The 19,568-nt window shown below is 38.4% G+C and overlaps 1 protein-coding gene across 1 annotated transcript in view; it reads right to left on the reverse strand.

Moving 5' to 3' along the window:
• LOC120538573 (major histocompatibility complex class I-related gene protein-like) overlaps positions 1 to 19,568 on the reverse strand; it is a 59,403-nt gene that overhangs the window by 25,681 nt on the left and 14,154 nt on the right. The window contains exons 2-3 of the mRNA XM_039767968.1: positions 9,556 to 9,816; positions 1,257 to 1,535 (exon numbers count right to left, since the gene is read on the reverse strand). Of these exons, the coding sequence (XP_039623902.1) occupies positions 1,257 to 1,535; positions 9,556 to 9,816 (540 nt within the window). The remainder of the gene's footprint in view (positions 1 to 1,256; positions 1,536 to 9,555; positions 9,817 to 19,568) is intronic.

Raw genomic sequence — 19,568 nt, forward strand, 5'->3', positions numbered from 1 at the left:
CTTTAAGCATTTTACGTTCTATATAACATACACAATTTATCTATAAAATAAAACTTTACTGTGGCCCAGGACCATTTTATAGGTGGAACACATCCCAGAGCACAGACTGCTACCTAGCATGGAGACACACAATATCTCACCTTGTATGTTTATTACTCTACCTTACATTTGTAAATATTCAGTGTTAATTCTAACAACATCTATCTAAAAGCAATGGTTATGGTGACTGTTTTTGGCCATCTATGTCTAGATGACTAGGCTAATTCCAGGGTTACAGGAGAAGAATTATGAGGAAAGATTAAAAGAGCTGACATGAAGTTTTTAAAATTATGAAGGGAATTTGTACAGTTCATCAAGAACATGGGGGCACATTTTTTCTTTACATAGAGAGCCACAGACAAATGGAATAAGTTACCAAGTAGTGTAGTAGACATTGAAATGTTAGGAACTTTCAAAACTAGACAATGTTTTTTTAGAAGAATTTAGTGAACAGGACTGGCGAGATTTGTTGGGTTGAATGGCCTGTTTCCACCTAGATTGTTCTCATGTTCCAATGACAAAATGAAAGAAGTTCATAAAATGTTCAAGTAATGCTCAAGAAGAAAATCTGGGCAAATGACAATTCATTTGGGAATTCCCTTTTTGGTTGGTTATTTTTCAGATTACAGTCCCTTTAGGAGACACTCAAAAACAAATCCTTAAACCTGTTCAAAGTCAATGAAATACCTGCCATCAACACTCACTTCCCAGTTAGTGAGTGTAGATATGCTATACATGTATGAAAGATAATCTGGATAATGAATGATGCTTCAGAATTAAGAGACAATAAAGGAATGGTTTTTGGCAAGAAGATGAGACATGGAATATGTGCAGATCTTAAAGAAACAAATTGTAAAGAAAATCCACTCTAACACCTGCGCCTGAAACTAAGTTAACGTTAGAAGAGATTAAATAATGTTAGTAGATTATAAAGACAAATCATAATCAGTCAGTCTAATAACAAGTATGGAATATCAAAATTAGGCATTTAGCCTCAAATATCAATGAATCTTTATGCTAAAAGCAGTATTTAAACAATAATAAAATTCACTCTTTAAAAAAGACAAAAGCTAATGTCAGCAATACACTCTACTAATACTAATACTAATCAAAAAACAAGTGAACTTATTCAATAGTTTTTATATTTATGTGTGTGATAAAAAAAACTTAGCATTTTACTAGTAAAAAAAGTAAAGGATGAAGTATTTAAATCTAACCTTTTCTTTGTAGTGTATCATTGCCATATATAATGAAATCTTTTAGCCACTGAGTGCACAGCTCTCTCCAGAAGGGGGTCCACTGAGGACTGAGGCGTTCTTTTAAGTTACATTTTTGTTTCAGACTCTCAGCTTGATCCACTAGCATTGTACAGGTTTGCTTGTCAAAGTCGGCGTCAAACAAATCTTGTCCATCATAGGCAGTCTGTGCAAAGAAAGTCTCAGTCTGGTCTTCGAAATCTACATCACAGCCAACAATTACTTGTGAAGTGTGATTTCCTGCTGGAACACAGTGTTAAATGGTAGGTAAATGTCTTGCTTGTAAATTAAACAAATTAATATTTACTGAATGCTGAAAATACAGTCAGTCAGTCAGTCATTATCCAACCCGCTATATCCTAACACAGGGTCATGGGGGATGCTGGAGCCTAACCCAGCCAGCACAGGGCGCAAGGCAGGAAACAAACCCTGGGCAGGGCACACACACACACACCAAGCACACACACACACACACACACACACCAAACACATACTAGGGACAATTTAGGATCACCAATGCACCTAACCTGCATGTCTTTGGACTGTGGTAGTAAACCGGAGCACCCAGAAGAAACCCACGCGGACACAGGGAGAACATCCAAACTCCACACATGGAGGACCTGGGAAGTGAACCCAGGTCTCCTTACTGCGAGGCCACCGTGCCGCCCTTGAAAATGATAGGTTTCACAGTATTTTAATATATACTCTACTTGCTATACAATACTTGCAAGCGTTAAGGGCATCCATTATCACATCCAGTTAATTCCATCCATTTTCCAACCCGCTGAATCCGAACACAGGGTCACGGGGTCTGCTGGAGCCAATCCCAGCCAACACAGGGCACAAGGCAGGAACCAATCCTGGGCAGGGTGCCAACCCACCACAGGGCACACACACACACACACATACCAAGCACACACTAGGGCCAATTTAGAATCGCCAATCCTCCTAACCGGCATGTCTTTGGACTGTGGGAGGAAACCGGAGTGCCAGGAGGAAACCCACGCAGACACAGGGAGAACATGCAAACTCCACGCAGGAGGACCGGAAGTGAACCAGGTCCATCCAGTTAATTCCTATTAGAAATGAAGGTGATTCAGAGCAATAAACATGAAGCATATACTTACTTTAAATGCAATTCCAGTCAATCAAACAATCATTCTAACATACAGTATAAAAGGAAACATGCTGCATATTTACAGCCTTTTTACCTTCACTAAGGTCTTCTTCATTCTTTCAGTATATGTGAAAGGGTGAATTGTAGTAGACTCAGATTAGCAACACAGTGAAAAGTGGAAAGATCTAAAGTTTGGGGAAAGTTTGATTTTTTTAATACAGTCATTTGAGACCCAGGATCACACCCATTCCAGCAAACATCTTTAGCGAGTCAGGAATAATCCCTGGAAGGGGCACCAGCTCATCACAGGGTAAATATGAGCATTCACATACACTAGTAGCATCAACTTAGCATCTCCAAATCTCCTTGCTTGCCTTTGGAAGGAAACCGAAGCACACTGAGGAAACCCACCAGGAACACATACAAACTCCAGCTAGGGAACACCTGGGGCGTGACCACCTTACAGTGAAGCAGCAGTGCTACTGCTGCACCAGTAACAGAATCCTAACTAAGGTATTTTAGACTTACTTTACATTGCTCAGGTACCCATTTCCTTTATCATTCCAACCGTACCCCAATTAACATGTCTATCGAGGTGATCACCATCGATCAAAGAACTGTCACTTACCGAGTGGTTTCCATGCCTGGAGATGGCACCTGCCTTTTCCATTCTCTTTGTTACATATTGCACGGCCATATCAGGCTCACTCTTTATATCTGGAGGAACATTGTGTCTTATGTATTGAATGACTGGGACAGGTTCAAGGTGTGGACTGATGACGGTACAGGAGATAATTATTCTACACAGGAGCACTAGAAGAGTGAAATGGCTGCCGCTGAATTGTTCAGTTCTCGCTTTCAACTATACCGAAATGGCCAAATATTTTACACCTTTGGAGAATCGCTGATGCCTCTTAAACATCTTAGATTCACAGGTGACGATTTCAGTAGTGGACACTTTGATGTTTATGAATGTTTCAACTCTCAAAAGCTGGATGCGAAGTTATTGATGAAGCCGGTTGTATGCTTACAATGCTTGACAGATGCCGAATGTCTCTTCAACACAAGTCCTGCAAATACTGTCGTAACTGAAACAAACCATGAAACTCAAACCGATTATGACAGCAGCAATCCAAGCTGTGAGAAAACAGTAAAAAGGAGGCGTGTCAGACGTCGTGGTACATTTTCTGATGCAGCTAGACAGAAACAACTTTGTGACGCTGCCGCCAAATACTCGCAGAAATATTCACAAGTTCATAGACACGCTGCCGCTAAATATTCGCAGGCAAATCCACAACTGAATACCGGGAATGCCTGTTAAACACCTTAGATTCACGAGTACCGATTTGGGTAGTGAACACTTTGATGAATGAAACCTGTTATCCTTACAACGGTTTACAAAACGGAATGTAGCTTGAACACAACATGTCCTCCAAATACGAACCTGATTGAAAGAAATAATGATAATCAAATCCTTGATGACAGCAACACTCATAACAGTCACAAAACAATTACATTGACAATCATGTTACGTTATTTTTAAAATGTTTCCTTTTCTTTTTCATAACTTCTTTAACACACTACTTCTCCGCTGCGAAGCGCGGGTATTTTGCTAGTTTAACATAAATGTTTGAAAGTTTTTCTTAACACAGAGCAGTGTGGTGGTGAATGTCACTTTAGGGGCCTTGAAAACTTGATGTTATTTTGGAAACATTAGGTGAACAGGACTGATAAGCTTTATTGAGTTAATGATCTGTTTTCACCAAAATTGTTTTAAACTTCTAAGGAACAGTTGAATACCTATTGTGGGTCTGATTATAGGGGTGTTTGTAGGGTCTGATATCAAATCCCAGTGAGCTAAAGAAATTGAGCCATTTTTAGTTTGCAGCAAAGCTGCTGGTGCTTCAATTCATAGATCTTTTCCACCATCACTAAACTAACTAAACACTAAAAAGTTTCTGACACATCTGCAAGAGAAACAAGTCTAAACATTCCACATGTTGTACACAGCACACAATCCTGTGAGAAGAAAGTAAAAAGTTAATAACTGTTAATATTGAAATCCATCCCACACACACTGGAAGATTATATGAGATTGCAAGTCATTCTAACATTTAGGTTTTTGTTGCTTTTCATGTCAAAGATAGTCAATGTCACCAGAACCTCCCAACTCACTCCCTCTTCTAAGTCACATAAAAGCTGCTATATATAACACAGGTCACTTAATATGAAGATGCTCTTCTTAGCACTGCAGGCTTTATCAGAGAACTGGCTGATCATTACACACAAGACTACTTTTTGGTTGCTCACTTATTTAAAGCCCAACCACTTATTAGAAAAGCTCTGTGATCACATCAAGCAGCTTAACACTAATGAGGGTGCCCACAAACTTGATAAAACAAAACATAAAATCATATATAAAATCTATTTAACAACTTTCAGTTTTATCCTATTATAAAGGCCCATGTAAATAATATTACAGAATGCAGTTTTTAAGTTTCAAAAAGGTCACACGTTAATTGCAATGCCATGTCATGCTGAAACATGACTATTCCCACACTTGCCATCCTGCTAGGAAATAGATAAGCATAAGTTGGGCATGTTTGAGCTGAGAAAAGAACAAGTAAGAAGAACTTTGATTTTGCTCACACACTTACTTGCTAAAACACAAGTCAAAACTGGAGTGAGAAAGTGAAGTAAGAAGATTAAAGTTATGAGGTGGGGAGAGAGACGGATTGACAAAGACAATGATGTGGTAAATGACAAAAAAATGTGAGAGAAGCAATGATAACTATGGCTAAATAAGTGACACTGAAAACAATGAGACTTATGAAGACACAAACTGCAGTAACAAGAGAGAAATCAATGTAGTGTCAGTGGCCCAATCATAATTTACCAGTCCTTACAATGCTAACTTAGCACCCTTGCTTAGGCTTAATATTTAAGAAACCTGCAATATCAAGCTGCACTGATTCCAAAAATCAAACAATCACCTGTTAAGCCATAAGAGCTTTTAGATTAATTTAAGAAGTATGTGGAATTTATGTGCATACATGATAGTGGGTTTGTGTGTATATATGAGTAGGGGGGACTGGGGGCCCAATAAAAAGCTTGGCTCTTCATTTCAAAAGTCTTGCTCTGCCACTGATATTAAGATATAATATTTTACTTAATTACTTCTGAATCTCCTTGATTTTCACATGGCTGTGACTAAATGAACATGTCTCCTGGGTAAAATTGCACGATAATTTGCCTGGCCAAACACCGCTACACTAGTTGAATTCAGTGAGAAACATTCTACATTCACAGTATAAGATGAAATGCAATGTTTAATGGGCACCTTAAAGGGCTAAAATGCATCAGACTACTTTTACTTTCATATTTTGGAAATGAAGAATTTCTGTGTTAAACTAGTGGTGAGTTTTGGCCACCCCTGTGTTAAATTCAATGAAAATCCGATACATTCTCTCATTTGCAGCACAACATGAGACTATTATTATGTTTACTGACACCTGAAATGATTGAATCACATTTGATAACTTATTTTCATATATCTTGCACCATTGCCCAAGATAGGTACATTAATCATATCCACTAGTGAACCTGCAATTCTTTAAATTCTGCTGTTCCGTTAGAATGAACCTGGCTGTTTAATGGACACTGTAAAGGGCCCACTTTTATTTTCATATTCAAGTTAAATTGCATGCAAATTTAGCTTAACTTAATTATGTAGGTATGTTAGCTACATGTTTTGTAGTAGCATTTGCCAATCATTTCTTATGTGAGATCTGCGTGTGTTATGAAAATTATAACATTGTGTGATAGAAAAAATATTTAAAATATAGATATTAGCTAGTTAAACACATACACAATATAACTAGGTTTAAACAGATGTCTGCTACATTACAAATATAGAAATAGTTAACTATATTTTGCTGTTGAAGTCATACACATGTTAATTTATGGAATTGGAGTTTTTCAGCAAAATGCAGCCACATTTATTTATTTATACTCAGCATCCACATCTGCCTTTGCATGATCTCATCACTGTGTGCCAAAACTCTGCACTTCACACCTCCTCACACCACATCTCCCCAAATGACATCCTGAATGACATCTTGCAACTGTTGGATGTGTATCTGGCGGCCTAGAGCCATACCCTTACATTTTTCTGACACAAGCACACTGGCCCTAACAATGTAAGTGCTGCTCCCCTTCCAAAAAAACTGATACCTTTCACTGTTTTCACTGTACATGTTTACCTTTCTCTCACCTCTCCTGTATGTAGAAATCATCTACTTTCCCTCTGTTCAATACATCCACCACTTTACCTCATTTTCCCGCATGCTCTAAAATTCATAAAAGTCACAAGGCTTGAACTCTCTTCTTCGCAGCTATTACCAACTGCCTCTACTTAATCTACCTTGCCATTAAACTGGCCTCACTACAGTGTATTATATCATAAATTATCAAAATACCCGCTTCACAGGGCGAAGTACTGCATTAAAATTTTTATTAAGAAGAAAATTAAACTTTTTTAAACTGAGGGAAAATATGCCAATAATTATTTGTTAAGGATCTCTTTGTATACCACATTGTGAGTTCGGCCCTCCGATTGTAATATGACCAAGCTGTACACTGAGCTTACTCTTGAGCATGTAACTTACAGTTGGCCATGTGAACAGTAATCTTGTCTCAAATCTGACAGCTTGGATTGCTGCTGTCATAATCGGTTTGAGTTTCATGGTTTGTTTCAATTATGACAGTATTTGTAGGATTTGTTGTGTTGAAGTGACATTTGGCATCTGTCAAGCATTGTAAGCATACAACCAGCTTCATCCACTACTGAAATCGTCACCTGTGAATCTAAGATGTTTAAGAGGCGTTGGCGGTTGTCGAAAGGTGTAAAATATTTGGCCATTTCGGTACACTTAAAAGCGACAACCGATCAATTCAGCGGCAGCCATCAACTCACATGCAGAACCATAGGTGAATGTCTTAAGCATTTCACTCTAATAGTGCTCCTGTGTAGTATAATTATCTCCTGTACCGTCATCAGTCCACACCTTGAACCTGTCCCAGTCATTCAATACATAAGACACAATGTTCCTCTGGATATCAAGAGTGAGCCTGATATGGCCGTGCAATATGTAACAAAGAGAATGGAAAAGGTAGGTGCCATCTCCAGGCATGGAAACCACTCGGTAAGTGACACTTCTTTGATCGATAGTGATCACCTTGATAGACATGGTAATGGGGGTTGGAATGATAAAGTAAATGGGTACCTGAGCAATGTAAACTAAGTCTAAAATACCTATACAATAACTATAATTGTAATAAACAAACAATAAAACAGCAGAGAAGCCGTGGATTAAACAAAAGGCTGTAGTTATCAGTAGGGAGACGTGAATCCAGTGGCGAAGCAAGGAAGGGAATGTAGAGACCGAGCAACGGACGGTCTTATATAGGCAGGCAGCCAACAACGTGGGAGGCGTTGGGATGGGGACCCAATGCCACCTCACGCGGTGACCGAGCTGCAGGCTATGGACGACGTAATGGATGTACGTAAGTAGGATTGAGTTATCGTTGAGAACCCGTATACCAAATTTCTTGAAGATGGGCCCATAAGTAACAAAGACTGTTGAAAAGTTCAATATGGCGGCCGACAGTGGGATCATACAACCGAAATAAGTACGTACATTGGTTTCGGTTAGCTCAGGAAGCCACCTACTAAATTTCGTGAAGATGGGGCCGTAAATAAGGAAGTTCAACATGGTGGACGTTGTTGACCGTTATGACCGTTATGCGTATAATTTTAAAATGAAACCTGCTAAACTTTTGTAAGTAAGCTGTAAGGAATGAGCCTGCCAAATTTTATCCTTCTACCTACACGGGAAGTTGGAGAATTAGTGACATTAGAAAGTGAAATATGGCGGCAGATAGTGGCATCATACCACCGAAATAAGTATGTACATTGGTTTCGGTTAGCTCAGGAAGCCACCTACCAAATTTCGTGAAGATGGGGCCGTAAATAAGGAAGTTCAACATGGCGGACGTTGCTGACCGTTATGACCGCTTCGTGTATAATTTCGAAATGAAACCTGCTAAACTTTTGTAAGTAAGCTGTAAGGAATAAGCCTGCCAAATTTTTGCCTTCTACCTACACGGGAAGTTGGAGAATTAATGACGTTGGAAAGTTCAATATGGCGGCCGACAGTGGTGTCATACCAACGAAATAAGTACCAAATTTCAGTCTTCTACCTACACGGAAGTTGGAGAATTAGTGATGTTGGAAAGTTCAATATGGCGGGTGACAGTGGCGCCATACCACCGAAATAAGTATGTACATCGGTTTCGTTAGCGCAGGGAAGCCGCCTTCCAAATTTTGTGAAGATGGGGCCATGAATAAGAGAGTTCAATATGGCGGACGTTGTTGACCATTATGATCGTTACGCGTAGAATTTCGAAATGAAACCTGCTTAACTTTTGTAAGTAAGCTGTAAGGAATGAGCCTGCCAAATTTTAGCCTTCTACCTACATGGGAAGTTGGAGAATTAGTGACGTTTGGAAAATTCAATATGGCGGCCGACAGTGGCGTCATACCACCAAAATAAGTACGTACATCGGTTTTGGTTAGCGAGGGAAGCCACCTACCAAATTTGGTGAAAATGGGGTCAACCTTCTACCTACACGGAAGTTGGAAAATTGGTGACGTTGGAAAGTTCAATATGGCGGCCGACAGTGGCGTCATACCATCGAAATAAGCAAGTACATCGGTTTCGGTTAGTGCAGGGAAGCCGCTACCAAATTTCGTGAAGATGGGGCCATAAATAAGAAAGTTCAACATGGCAGACGCTTGTCGACCGTTATCGACCGTTATGACCGTTCGTGTAGAATTTCAAAATGAAACCTGCTTAACTTTTGTAAGTAAGCTGTAAGGAATGAGTCTGCCAAATTTCAGCTTTCTACCTACATGGGAAGTTGGATAATTAGTGATGAGTCAGTGAGTGAGTGAGTGAGTCAGTGAGGGCTTTGCCTTTTATTAGTATAGATTAGGTATTTTCTACCTGTGGTTCAGCTTAAAGAATTACATGCAGCATTCAACACAGTTTATAGCAGAAACCACTTTCTTAAAGTACTTACCATCTGTATGATTGAAGAACTCCTTGATAAAGTTGATATTTAGTTTGTATGCTGTTTGGATGTCATCAATGGTAATAAAATGGAGGTCCAAAAATGCCCGATTCTCCAAGGTTTTTAACCATTCATATCGTCGAATTAATGATTTATTGTTACTGTCATAGTAATACAACTCTTGTTCATCCACCATTTCTGAAAAAATTAATTCTGGGAAACTGTTTCTTTCTTTGCTTTCTGTGAACACATATCTCCATGTGTGTGAAACTGAAATAAAAAATGAAAAGAAGCTTAATTTAGAGGCATCAGTAATAATGTTAATAGGCAAGAAAGCCAAATGCATTACATTTGTAAATTTGAGTGAGAGCTTCAGTGACCCTTGCTGTCTTGATTTACATGTACATTTAAAACTAGAATGGGATTCCCAAGGTAGTAAGGATGAACAGTAACAATTTGGAACTGCTGATTTACATCATTTCATTTTCTGTCATCATAGGGGCTCTTCCTCACATGATCTAAGCCCGTATTGTCATCTCAGAGGTGGTAAATTATCTTGACCAGGGGTAGGCAAAATCGGTCCTGGAGAGCCGCAGTGGCTACAGGTTTTCATTTCAACCCAGTTTCGACATTAGAAACCAATGATTGCCAATCTCAGACCCTATTTAATTTTATGGCTTGTTAGTCTGAAATGTTAGGTTCTTATTTTGTAGATGTCTTCCTTTCCAAGGGTATCATCCAAATGTTTTGAAGACTAAAACTGATCATTTTCAGGCAGTTATATTTTCCTATCAAGTGCTTTATTAAATCAAACCTGTGCATGATGACACAGACACACTGCTGCTGATGGCTGTGCCCAAGAGGTCATTTTTTGGGCACAGCCATCAGCAGTGTGTCTGTTTGCAGAGAGAGTGTCGACCTTGTCGGGAGGTTCATTTACCTTGGCAGTGACATTTATGTCTCTGGTGACTCTTCCTATGAAGTCAGTAGACAGATTAGGAGAGCATTGGGGGTCATGGGGTGAAGGATGAAGATCCAAGTCTTTATAGTCTATGGTGTCCCGAATGAGGCACATTACCTGCATTGTGAGGGAGCGTCCAGCTACGGCACTATAGCCATGTGGCCGGGTGACCCAGCTTGTAAGATCCTCATTGTTGGGGACACGAGTGGCTGGACCAGGTCAAGGGGTCGCCCACCTAACACCTGGCTGCAGCAGATAGAGGGTCATTTCTGGAGGGTGGGACTGGACCATGTGTCTGCCTGGTGGGGTTGCCAAATGGGATCCCGAGTTGTTTCGTCATGTAGTGGGTGCGCAACACACTGTACCAATGCATGCTCCCCAACTTGACTTGACTTGACTTGACTACACACAGATGTAAATGGAAACAAGTTAGATGGAAAACTGCTGGCAGCTTTGTCATTTGTCATGCCTTCCAATACAACTCGGAGTCCTGCCACATGCAAAAGTTCGCTGACAACACTGCTATTGTGGGTCTGCATCAGGAGTGAGCAAGAGGAGGAGTATAGGAATCTAATCAAGGACTTTGTTAAATGGTGCAACTCAAACCACCTACAACTAAACAAGAAGCTGGTGGTGGATTTTAGGAGACCCAGGCCCCTCCTGGACCCCGTGATCATCAGAGGGGATTGTGTGCACAGGGTGCAGACCTATAAATACCTGGTAGTGCAGCTGAATGATAAACTAGACTGCACTGCCAATACTGATGCTCTGTGCAAGAGAGGACAAAGTCGACTATATTTCCTTAGAAGGCTGGCATTCTTCAACATCTGCAATAAGATGCTGCAAATGTTCTATCAGATGGTTGTGGTAAGCGCCTCTTCTACGCGGTGGTGTGCTGGGGAGGCAGCATTATGAAGAGGGACAAACAGATGAGGAAGGCAGGCCCTATTGTAGGCACGGAGCTGGACAGTTTGACATCTGTGGCAGAGTGACGGGTGCTGAGCAGGCTCCTGTCAATCATGGAGAATCCACTGCATCCACTGAACAGTATCATCTTCAGAGGAGCAGCTGTCACTGTCCTGCTCCACTGACAGACTGAGGAGATCGTTCCTCCCCACACTATGCGACTCTTCAATCCCACCCTGGGGTAAACGTTAACATTATACAAAGTTATTGTCTGTTATACCTGCCTTTTATCACTCTTTAATTCAATATTGTTTTTCAGTGTGCTGCTGCTGGAGTATGTGGCCACTGCAGGACTGCCGCCACACCCAGAAATTGGTCCAGAAGGAGATTTTGGGACACCTGGAGCACTATAAAAGTAGCTGCCTCACTCCATTCGGAGGGAAGTGGACGAAGCTTGCCAGGAGGAGTGGAGGTGGAAGGAGAGAGGAAAGACAGAGAGAGAAAAAGACAAGTACTGCATTTATTGTGCTTCATACTATGCACTGCAGTTGGGAAGCAATTGAAAAGTGTTTCCCACTGACATAAAAAGCCTGTGTTGTGCTGGGACTTATGCCTGCATCTGTTGTGGTTTGGTGTTTGAGGAGCTGTGCATCCCATGGTGGTCACAATATGAATATTTTTATTTACTGATATCTTAATTTTGCTGTGATCATAAGAAGTACTTATGAATGCTTTGAAATCAGCTCAGTGTTTTTTTGTCCACCACCTCCTGACTCGCTGGCATGAGAAAATCCAAACATATTTGACTTATCTTGATGTCTATAGTTATGCAAGATGTAGAAATATTTGGTGTAGCCCCTATTTCTGACCCTCTAGACCTGAAAAACTCATTTTTAGACCATTTTAGACCCTGTTTTGTGTAGGAAATTACACATTTATGACAAAGAGTAAACAAATATTGGTCCTCGGCAAAAATGACCAGATGAATATGAAGTTCTGCATGCCATATCAGCTGACCCCCAGGGCTTCACCCCCAATGGGATATAAGGGTTCAAAGTTACACCTTTTCACAAAAAAGTAGATCAGTAATATAAGCATGTGGAGTGTCATTTTTTGCTTTTTTGATGCTGTTGATCATAATATTTTTAATATCTGAGTCTTTGCTGGTGTTCCTGGCCCATTAAAAGCCACTCCTAGAAGGTTGACAGTGACAAATTTCAAACATAAGCATGCGGGTATCATTTTAGACTATGCGTAGGGCAGTCATCATGAATATGATGTTATTTTTGTAATGCAATCAAGAATATTTCGATTTTAAGCATTTAAACTGAAGCACACATTTTAATATATCAAATATCTGACTGTTCTTGTTTACTACTATTCTTGTGTATTTTGTATTTCATGAAGTAAAATATTACACTTTTGCAAACACCCCAAATTAGGGCAGGTTATGCTAATTCAGACTTTTTACAATTTTATCAGCATTTTACTGACATGTTTACTCTGCTGCTCGTATACTTACCATCATACACTGTGCCTCATTAGCTGAGGTAAAGAAGAACTTTATGACCTAGGCAGCTAATGTCACAAAAAGGCCAACACGTCATACACAGTTACAATATTTCCTTCAATGAGTGCCTGCATTTTTAACATTTCTAAAAATACTTTCATAATGTTTTACATTTGAGTTAATTTAAATGATTTGGTTAATTTTATTGTAAAGCAGTATAACATGTTTATACATTGACTGCTACAAATTCTACAGAAAATGGTGAATTAAAAATAAAACACTAAAAATAAATGTAAGTGCAAAGGAATGCAAATATTTAAGAAATACTTTGAAATATTTATAGGCCAGATAACTAAACAAAGCTATCAATTAAATGTAACCATGGCACACAGATTATGAAATTGTATGCAATAAAATGAGTAATCATGGGGTCTCTAGAACAATACAATACATAGCACTGGTAGATATGATAGTGACATTTGCAATGAGTCACTGCTGCTTTGGAGAAAAGCATTACCGGCATTATAAGAGTGTGAATCTTGTAAAGAAGTATTAAGTTTAAAATTGATATAAATGAAGTGCTCATGTTTTTTATCATAATGATGAGCAATTAATGTCATTATCAAGTCTGCTTACTGCTGCTTACTGAAGATTAAGAGGTGACATAATTGAAGTGTTTAAAATTATGAAGGGAATTAGTGCAGTGGATCGAGACTTGTATTTTAAAATGAGCTCATCAAGAACACGGGGACACAGTTGGAAACTTGTTAAGGGTAAATTTCGCACAAACATTAGGAAGTTTTTCTTTACATAAAGAACGATAGACACTTGGAATAAGCTACCAAGTAGTGTGGTAGACAGTAAGACGTTAGGGACTTTCAAAACTCGACTTGATGTTTTCTTGGAGGAAACAAGTGGATAGGACTGACGGGCTTTGTTGGGCTGTATGGCCTGTTCTCATCTAGAGTGTTCTAATGTTCTAATGTTCACTGCACTATTTTAATTTAAAAACACAGACATTTACCAACGTTGTCTCCTTTTGTCCGCACTACACCGCACAAGTTTTAAACCCCAGAAAATAAATGCTTTTACCACCACTCTCCAGAACTTCTGAAAATGATGGTCTGCATTCCAGGGTGGATGTTTGAAAACAGAGGTTTTGCAAGTGTTGAACCGATTATGCTCTTATTGGTTTGCACTTATTTACATGGCTCTTCCATGATTAGATCATGTTTATCACAACATATCATTCTTGATTGATCATCCTACTCGGAGGAAAACATACTCTGACACTGTGAGCATAGAACAGTTGCTTTGTATGGCACTCTTTGAGGTGCTTACTGCTGTGTATCTAAATTGTGTTTGTACAGTTTGAGTGCTACATACATGCACAAAAGGGAAATAATTTATCAGCTGCTACAGTTTTCCAATAAATTCCATTTCCATTCAATAAGGGGGGCAAAATTCTGCAGCAAAATTAATAACAAGGTGCTTAATGAAGAGGATGGGTGAAAGATGTAGCCATGCTCAGAAGAATACAGAACAGAGACATAAAAGCACATTGCAGTGATACAAAGATATAGACACACAGGTATTTATTTATTTAACTGTGATTAGCACATTAATGTGACAAGGGGGCCATTGCTGTGGCTCCTTAAAGATTTTTTTCTGTGTTGCGAACATGCTAGTAATCCTGGGTTCAACAATGCTTTTGAAAGCACGCAAAGTGGAAGGAAATATCTAATTTTCATGGGACTCTGAATTTTTAACTACATAGTCCTTTCTCTGAGTTTGCCATCAAAATGTGTTTGCCCAGCGTAGGTGAAGCCATTTAAGTTTACTTTTCTAAATAATCTGAAAACTCCTGTCTCATTTTGGCTTAAAAACTTCACTTTTAAATGAAACAAAGTGGTGTGGATGTAACCTAAGTCCTGGTCCACAATGTCATGAAATCCACATCCGCATCCACAATAAAAATATCTGAAAAATCACAAAAGCTTCCATATTTTAGTGGACTTGTGGCTTCTTGTTAACAGCCTGGTGTAATGGGCTACCAGACACTGGCTTTTGAAACACATTGAATCCAAATACAGTCAAATTATTATTTTTTATTTTTTTTTAATTTAGTTCAGTAACACTTTCACTCAGTATTGTCAAAAATAGTCTATGAATTAACCGTCAACTATAGCTGAATGATAATTTAAAATGATTTTATTCCCAGTGTCAAATCTACCATGTGATAAGACTCACCTCATGTGATTGCTTGATAAAGGTTGTAATAATTTAATAATGGAAATTAGCAATGGTTTTATAAATAAGGGCCATGATAGTTTAGTGTTCGGAAGCCCTTTAATGACTGATTTTGTTTGTAGATTCATAAATCCACGTATCTTTATTTAGCGTGTTATAACAGTCAGGCGTAACAAGTTCTCATCTCGATCACAGCAATGAAGGTTTGGCTTTCTCTGCCAAAAACCAACAATTAAAATACTGCACTGAATCATCAACACACCTCTTAGGAATTAACAACTTAGATTAATGCAGACTTGATAAGATGGAGACAGTAGTTGCATTTTTTCCTCCTGTTATGGTTTTTTTCAGGGTTTCCACCCTAGCTTTCTTTTCTTTTTTTGTTTGATGTGATTTTTTAATACAATATTTTGTTACTTTTGTTACTGAACGTACCTGCTATGTCACCTGAAAGGGAGCAGTCAGAAAAGATTTTTGATAAAGAATTGGGAGATAGACTTGTAAATGGAATACAGGCTAAGTGTCTAAACTGGGAGGTCAAAGAATCTAGATGACAAATACAAACACTAAGCAAAAATCATAGTCGAGAGGCAATATGCAATACATTTGTGGCAATGAACAAACAAAGCACACACTCAAGAAAGAGTTTCAGGATTTTTATTCACAAATTTGGATAAAGTGGTAACTGAACTTACTGTTCATAAAGCATTGCATTGCAGGACATAAACTTTGAGAACAGACTCTCAGAAACCAACCAATGCATTCCTGATAACAGAATCCCCTAAATCATAACTTAAACAAAAGTTAAAAACATATAAACAAATCATAACTTAAACAAAAGAATACAAGAAAATAACAAATTAAAAATCTGATTGTTTCAAAATTCATATGAAGTACTTCGGAGCATGGTAGAAAAATATTATTCAAAGCAGAAAATGTATTCAAAGTCTGCCATACCACAACACATTTTGTATGGGATTGTTTTTTATTTAGTATTTTCTTGTTAATTTATGATTTTGTATTTTTACTTTTATCTTCTATTTTTGTTATTTTTTACTTGTACCAGTTGTATATAATGCTGACTCATTAGCTTTCCTGCTCATATTATTTAAAAACTCTCATCATTTTTGAAATGTGTAAGTCTTGTTGTTATGATCTTTTGGTTAAAACTTTTTGTATTGTCGCATGTGGCTGGGGGTGGAGCCCAGCTGGGATGCCTAAGGGGACCGGAGGAGGGCTGGTGCCTCCTTCTGACCACAAGGGGCGACCGCCCTGGTTTTGTTGGTGGCCTCAGGTAGGGGCTTGGAAGCCCAACCCTGTAGAGGCCCGCCAGGCGGCACCCTGGTGCCTGAAGAACCCTGGAGCCCAGCACTTCCGCCACACCAGGAAGGGTTGGGGTTAGAAGAATGGGACACCGGAGGGTGTGTCTAAGGAGGAGTGCCGAAAAGCAGCTGAAACCCGTCCGGGTTGGTATAAAATGGGCCGCCTCCTGCATTCGAGAGCGGAAGTTGGATGGAAGAGGACGGAGCTGGAGAGAAGACTGGAGGCGGCCTGAAGGAAGGCATAGAGGACTGTGTGAGAGGCCCGACTTTTGGGGAAAGCGTGTTGGAGGCACTGGGTTGTGCACTTGTAAATATTGTATATAGTGTAGATAATAAACGTGTGTGTGGTGAAAACGATGTCCACCTGTCTGTGTCTGGGTCCCATTCCACACTATATTTGTGACTGTTTTTGCTTTTTCATTTTGGTATTTCATATTTGGTTTTAGTCTTTATTTGGTTTTCTTTGCTTAGTTTTGTTTTTTATCTTGCTTTTGCAATTATTAATAATTATATGCAAAATTTATTCTGGGATTGTCCCATTGCTATCATTTATATCAGGCCTAGGCCAATACACAAGAAAGCTTTATGTAGTGCATGTATCTGCATATATTTTTGGGAATTCTGTTTGTGTTAAGGAATTTCCTGACTGTGTGACATGAATTTAAAATAAATGATTTCTGTTGTTATATGCATGTGTATATTGGTTTATATGACACCATTGGTGGATACATCAAAGGACACAATGATGACCTTGTCCATTCTCCATTAGAGGCATATTTCCTCAGTTACTTCAATATACTTCTGAACTTTATTTGTGTGTATTTTCAAAGTTGTGTTTGTTTGATATGGCAATGTCAATAATATATGTAGTTTTATTTTGATTGTCTACCGGTGTTATATCTGGTCTGTTGAGGATGCATAGTTTTGTTTGTCAGTATATGTCCTAATATAGTTCATGTGTCTAGTACTGTGGACGGTGTGTACTTATAGTTTGTAGGTGTCTTCTGGTCTGTGTTGTAATGTCAGTTCTTGATGTGTACTGTTCTCCATCTGATTGTGTCTGTGCATGTCGCCTGTCTGTGTCAATAGCTCACAACCTCATGTGATGTGTTGGATTGTTTCTTGTTTCTTGTGGTAATATCTTCATGTACTGTCTATAACGTTAACACCATTACAAATATGTTTTATATAATTTCTCATTATTACTATTATTATTATTTCTTTTATTTGTTTTTTTTTTTGTTTGTTTCCTGGATGATTCCAATTGTTTAAATAAAATTATTTTGTTTCCTTGGAGCCAGGGTTTTTTTTGATTCTCCTCTCCAATAACATGTTGGCCTCAGGTCCGTTTGTAGTTTAAGGCCTAGGGCTATTTTAAAAGATTAACGCGTTTTTTGAAGTTCTGGACCCTGAATCACAAATTTTCCAGCTGATCAAAAGATTTTCATTTGCTTTTTTGACCTGTTAAATCTCTCTTATGTATGTCTAAAAACATTGTAGAGTATACATGGGCACGAAACAAAAATACAGCACACAACAAAATCAAAATCCAATAAATTTACCTAAAACAAAATGCCTAGAATTTTGTGTTAAAATGTCTACTCTTACAAACAAGGATCATTAAAAAGAAAACAGAAGGGATAGTAGAAAAATTATTATCATGAGAATGTGGAGCTACATTGGAGCTACAGAATCATAACTTCATAAAAAAAAAAGAAGTAGAATCCCAGTGAGTGTAAAGTTTCAGGAAAAAAACAGCATATGAAGAGGTTATATGACATTTTACATCACAGACCGCATTCAACATAATGAAATGTTTAATGAGTTCATTCAATTCAGGCTGACTTCTTCACTTCTTGATACACACCACATCGCATGGTTGAACAAATGAAAATATTTCATGAGTCTATCTGTGGTATTTACAATTTCAGTCCTCATAAACACATTATCAAAATACCTTTGAATGCTGATATATTTTGGTTATGAAATGTTTTCACTAATTTTGGCATGGGTATATTTTGTCATATTTTGTAATATTAAATTCTGGTAAGATTTGTAAAAGACAGCATTGCTGGAAGTAGCTGTTCACAAATGAGAATTAAACACAAACTGTTTCATTTTAAGGAGACTTGTGACTGCAGAATTACAGTTGATTTAACTGGGTAATTTCAGGGTTTAAAATAGCTTTCTGAATCCTTTAGATTCATTTAATAATACCAAAACAATCCTCTTAATAATTTAGTTATGTTATCGCTAAATCGATTTACAACAATATAACAATTAGAGAATATTGAGAAGAGAAAGCGGGGCTTCATACTATTTCGGGTAAACTAATGTAAAGTTATGTTGTCACTTAGCATTAAATTAGAGAAGTAAATGTTCATTATATTAGAATGAGAATATGAATATACCTACATTTAGATCTGCAATGTTAATTTTTCTATTAAGCTGTAATGTGTTAGAAAGTAGTGTTTATAAAGTTAAGCATTCAAGATCTGGGAGGTTATGTGAGAGGAAGTAAGATTGTTCTGTTTTTTGTTTTGGCCTGACCATGTGCTAGCAGATGCAGAGAATACAGCTTGTATTTGGAACAGAAATCTGCCTCCATCCAGTTCTTTTTGTTCCCTTAAAGGATTCCATCCACCTTAGAAGTCAAATCTTGTTACATTTGGTGATCAGCGGTGTGGCAATTTTTTTTTCCTTCTGTTTCTTTCTGGTGGATGCTTTGCACTGAGGACGGGTTTATCTGACAACTAATGTCTCTTACATATTTCATTCCTTCGGAGTCTTGTTATTTGTGAACACTGGTAAGAGGCAATATAATTTTTTCTGTTCTGTTACCTGGCACGTATGGACTTTCAAGTTTAAGTTTTTTTTTCCCCTTTGTGAAGCTCTGTTTAAGACACCTTGTGCTCATTAAGATGTCCATAGGAGTGGATTCAGCAAACTCAGAGGATATTTCAAGTGACTTTTGGAGAATGACAGAGGCTCAGCGACCACACAGTTCCCATTTGTTCCCTATTACATTGCCCCCCATTTTTAAAGGTGATGGGTCTGAATCTTTTGCAAGTTG

This window comes from Polypterus senegalus, chromosome 11, assembly GCF_016835505.1.
Source record: "Polypterus senegalus isolate Bchr_013 chromosome 11, ASM1683550v1, whole genome shotgun sequence".
NCBI lineage: Eukaryota > Metazoa > Chordata > Cladistia > Polypteriformes > Polypteridae > Polypterus > Polypterus senegalus.